The sequence below is a fragment of the Cynara cardunculus genome, assembly GCF_001531365.2.
Source record: "Cynara cardunculus var. scolymus isolate 2C chromosome LG 1, CcrdV1, whole genome shotgun sequence".
Lineage (NCBI taxonomy): Eukaryota > Viridiplantae > Streptophyta > Magnoliopsida > Asterales > Asteraceae > Cynara > Cynara cardunculus.
In genome coordinates this window covers 8244551-8248986 of record NC_037528.1, presented here as the reverse complement: position 1 = coordinate 8248986, position 4436 = coordinate 8244551, and the positions used below count along the sequence as shown (strand labels likewise).

The 4436-nt window shown below is 40.6% G+C and overlaps 1 protein-coding gene across 2 annotated transcripts; it reads left to right on the top strand.

Moving 5' to 3' along the window:
• The first annotated feature begins 116 nt into the window (after window positions 1-116).
• On the top strand, window positions 117-4166 carry LOC112508555 (cell division control protein 48 homolog D-like). 2 transcript variants are annotated; one of them, XM_025113233.1, is made up of 7 exons: window positions 117-251; window positions 356-521; window positions 1137-1365; window positions 1772-2832; window positions 2907-3188; window positions 3265-3624; window positions 3715-4166. In XM_025113233.1, the coding sequence occupies exons 1-7, from the start codon at window positions 223-225 to the stop codon at window positions 4003-4005; spliced, it is 2418 nt and encodes an 805-aa protein (XP_024969001.1). In that variant the 5' UTR covers window positions 117-222; the 3' UTR covers window positions 4006-4166. The 2 variants fall into 2 exon arrangements, with proteins under 2 accessions (XP_024969001.1, XP_024968992.1); XM_025113224.1 differs by having other exon boundaries at window positions 120-251; window positions 335-521.
• Window positions 4167-4436: the final 270 nt, after the last annotated feature.

Below are 4436 nucleotides of genomic sequence, written 5' to 3'. Positions count from 1 at the left end.
CACGATGTATCTCGCTGCATTGCGCAAGTACGCTTCTAGTCTTAAATATAGAGAAAGATAAAGGAAAAATAAGATTTCTTTGTTAACAAGAAAGAGGGAATACTTCGGTTACATTATATACGCACACAAAACCCTCCATCATATTCAAGATCTTTCCCAAAATTCTGAAATCGTCCTTTTCTTTTACCAATTTAGGTATTGTGATCGATTTCTAAAGACACCATGAGTAATCAAGCTGAATCATCTGACTCGTAAGTCATAGTTGATCTCTAGTTCAATTCTTTTTCCGATGTGGTAATTTATGAGTCTATGACTCTGGTTTCTTCATTTTGAGTTTTCTTGTTGCTGTTTGTAGCAAGGGGACAAAGCCGGACTTCAGTACCGCGATTCTTGAGCGAAAGAAGGCGGCGAATAGACTTGTTGTTGATGAAGCCATCAACGATGATAATTCCGTTGTCTCCCTGCATCCGGAGACCATGGAAAAGCTTCAACTATTCAGAGGGGATACCATCTTGCTTAAGGTATTTTAGGGTTTACATGTAGGGTTTTGTGTCCTCTATTGGAATTGATTGTTTTCGAATCTGTATTGGTTTTACTGAAATAGCTACTTGTTTAGTTTTTCAATCGATCAAGGGCTTTTTCTTGACAAGATTATTCCGTTAAATTTGAGGGGAGAAATATCATTAGGAGTTTAAAACTTCGAATGATAATTTCATTTGGTTTGATCCTTTAGGCCGTCAGTCTTTTTTGTAGTTAATCATACATAAATCTGAAAAGATTTGTAAACTCAAGTTTGCTCTACAGTTGGAATACGTTCCAGCTCTGCCATAGGGTTTCACAACGTCGCCAGATTTGTTCTTGCTTAATATCGATTTGATAACCTGTGTTTATTGTGTATTGGGGTAATTTTTCAAATTAGAGTTTGACCACTTCTACAGATTTGTCCTTGCTTAATTCTGATTTGACAACCTGAGTTTATCATGAGTTCGGATAATTTGCAAGTTATATGTGTGTGTATGTGAGAATGAATGTGTACTGCTATCTGCTCCCTTACATAATGGGTCTAACATTTATAATCTAAATGTGTCAATGTCAGACCTTCTTTTTGCATATCACGTTATATGTTTCGACTGCAGGGCAAGAAAAGGAGAGACACAATCTGTATTGCTCTTGCTGATGACACCTGTGAGGAACCAAAGATTAGGATGAATAAGGTTGTCAGGTCTAACCTGAGGGTCAGGCTTGGCGATGTGGTTTCTGTGCATCAGTGTCCTGATGTTAAGTATGGAAAGCGTGTTCACATTCTCCCAATTGATGATACCATAGAAGGTGTCACCGGAAGTCTGTTTGATGCTTACTTAAAACGTAAGTACATTTTTATAAGCATCTAAGAGTTGCTTGATGATTGTGCATTGTAATTCTATCCATGCCAGCATATGTCTCGCAAAAAATCTACTAAGTCAAAATTTTGTAGTGTGCAGTTGTTTACCACTCTTTTTTCTTGTTGGTATTCATCAAATGCATGATATGTACCCTTATGTTGGTAGGTAATGGTCATAATTTCCCATAAACTGCTCATGCTCAATTTGATGCATACCACTTTTGTTATCTTTTAATGTATTTTCTTGGTTATTTTCTGAAGGAAACATGTTCTTACACCAAATTGACATTTTTTTTTCTAATCCGGTCTTTCCCACCTTCATGTATTTGAAAACAAATACTCTTATTTTACTGTACCATTATTGTGTTGAGTTGTTTGTTTGATTTGCAGCTTACTTTCTTGAATCATATCGCCCTGTGAGGAAGGGTGACTTCTTTCTTGTTAGGGGAGGAATGAGAAGTGTTGAGTTTAAGGTCATTGAGACTGATCCACCTGAGTACTGTGTGGTTGCCCCTGATACAGAGATATTCTGTGAGGGTGAGCCCATAAGAAGGGAGGATGAGGACCGATTGGATGAGGTTGGTTATGATGATGTTGGTGGTGTTCGCAAACAGATGGCACAGATTCGTGAGTTAGTAGAACTTCCCTTAAGGCATCCACAGCTTTTTAAGTCGATTGGTGTCAAGCCACCAAAGGGTATTTTGCTTTATGGGCCTCCTGGATCTGGAAAGACTTTGATAGCCCGGGCGGTTGCTAATGAAACTGGTGCCTTCTTTTTCTGCATAAATGGTCCGGAAATCATGTCAAAGATGGCTGGAGAGAGTGAGAGCAACCTCAGGAAAGCATTCGAGGAAGCAGAGAAAAATGCACCGTCCATCATCTTTATTGATGAGCTTGATTCAATTGCTCCGAAGCGTGAAAAGACACATGGTGAAGTTGAAAGGAGAATTGTTTCCCAGCTATTGACTCTAATGGATGGGCTGAAATCCCGTGCCCATGTTATTGTTATGGGTGCAACCAATCGGCCAAACAGCATTGATCCTGCCCTGAGGAGGTTTGGCAGATTTGACAGGGAAATTGATATTGGCGTTCCTGATGAAATTGGTCGTCTTGAGGTTCTTCGTATTCATACTAAGAACATGAAGCTCTCTGACGACGTTGATTTGGAGAAAGTTTCCAAAGAGACACATGGGTATGTAGGTGCTGATTTGGCAGCTTTATGCACCGAGGCGGCACTGCAATGCATCAGAGAGAAGATGGATGTGATTGATTTGGAAGATGAGTCCATTGATGCCGAGATTCTGAACTCCATGGCAGTGTCAAATGAACACTTTCAGACAGCCCTCGGCACCAGCAATCCTTCTGCTCTGCGTGAAACTGTTGTGGAAGTTCCCAATGTTAGCTGGGAAGACATTGGTGGCCTCGAGAATGTTAAAAGAGAGCTTCAAGAGGTATTAATAGATCGCAATCCTTGTATTATGACATATTGAATTACTCTGCTTACCCGTATTTACCCTTTATGCAGACCGTCCAATATCCTGTCGAACATCCTGAGAAATTTGAGAAGTTTGGCATGTCACCATCGAAAGGAGTTCTCTTCTACGGTCCACCTGGGTGTGGTAAAACTCTTCTTGCAAAGGCTATTGCGAATGAATGCCAGGCCAACTTCATCAGCATTAAGGGTCCTGAATTGCTTACAATGTGGTTTGGGGAGAGTGAGGCCAATGTTCGTGAAATCTTCGACAAGGCTCGTGGATCTGCTCCCTGTGTCCTCTTTTTCGATGAACTGGATTCCATTGCTACTCAGGTTTGTTTAGTTGATTGTATGCACTATTTATTGCTATTTTATGGTGACTTGATACTGTTTTTGCTATAATGTGCAGAGAGGAAGCAGTCAAGGAGATGCTGGAGGTGCAGCTGATAGAGTTCTGAACCAACTTTTGACTGAAATGGATGGAATGTCCGCCAAGAAGACCGTCTTCATTATTGGTGCAACCAACAGGCCTGATATTATTGATCCTGCACTTTTGAGGCCTGGCCGTCTTGATCAGTTGATATACATCCCCCTTCCAGATGAGGAGTCTCGTTACCAGATATTCAAATCTGCTTTGAGGAAATCGCCAGTTTCTAAAGACGTAGACCTACGAGCTCTTGCCAAGTACACCCAGGGCTTCAGTGGCGCTGATATCACAGAAATCTGCCAGCGTGCCTGCAAGTACGCCATTCGTGAGAACATAGAGAAGGTAAGTACACTCTTAACTAACATTTTCATGACAAAAAGACTGATGATGGATTCGTGGAGTTTAAGAAAGTTGAAGTTGTATTATTTACAGGATATTGAGAGGGAAAAGAGAAGAAGCGAGAACCCAGAAGCTATGGAGGAGGATGTGGAAGATGAGGTGCCCGAAATCAGAGCTGCTCACTTTGAAGAGTCGATGAAGTTTGCACGCAGGAGCGTTAGTGATGCTGATATCCGCAAGTACCAAGCTTTTGCTCAAACACTGCAGCAGTCTAGAGGAATTGGTTCGGAGTTCAGGTTCTCAGAGGCGAGTGGGCGTAGTGCTGCCACCGACCCTTTTGCTGCCCCGGCTGTTGCAGCCGACGAAGATGACCTCTATAGTTAGGTCACCAAATAACTGTGTAGTTGGTTTATCTATCAGGTTAACATATGTTATATTTTTAATGATGGTTGTGTAGTTGGTTCTCTCTGTGGTTGATATTTTTAATGATGGTTTGGTTTATGATGATGATGATAGTTTGCAATGCAAGTGGTATTGGTTGAAGATTTGAAATCTTAATATTGAACATAATAATTAAATGTGGTGTCAAAATGGCAGCTTTTGGGTGTGTGTACGGCACTAGTGAATTGTTTGTAATTGCGCATCATAGATGCAGATTTTCCCCGCTTACACATTCGTGGGCAACCTTTGATACACGTATATCTTATGATCGGAAAATGGTGATGTTAACCTTTGAATCTTCTCTCTCTCACACACATGTATATATATATATATATATATATATATATATATATATATATATAGAGGAGTGATCA

What these genes read in the sequence shown, in the direction of transcription:
- LOC112508555 (XM_025113224.1), top strand. Translation starts at nt 223, where the DNA reads ATGAGTAATCAAGCTGAATCATCTGACTC. An exon ending in TTAAAAGAGAGCTTCAAGAG is followed by an intron (nt 2,833 to 2,906) that starts GTATTAATAGAT and finishes CCCTTTATGCAG; the next exon opens with ACCGTCCAATATCCTGTCGA. An exon ending in TGGATTCCATTGCTACTCAG is followed by an intron (nt 3,189 to 3,264) that starts GTTTGTTTAGTT and finishes TATAATGTGCAG; the next exon opens with AGAGGAAGCAGTCAAGGAGA.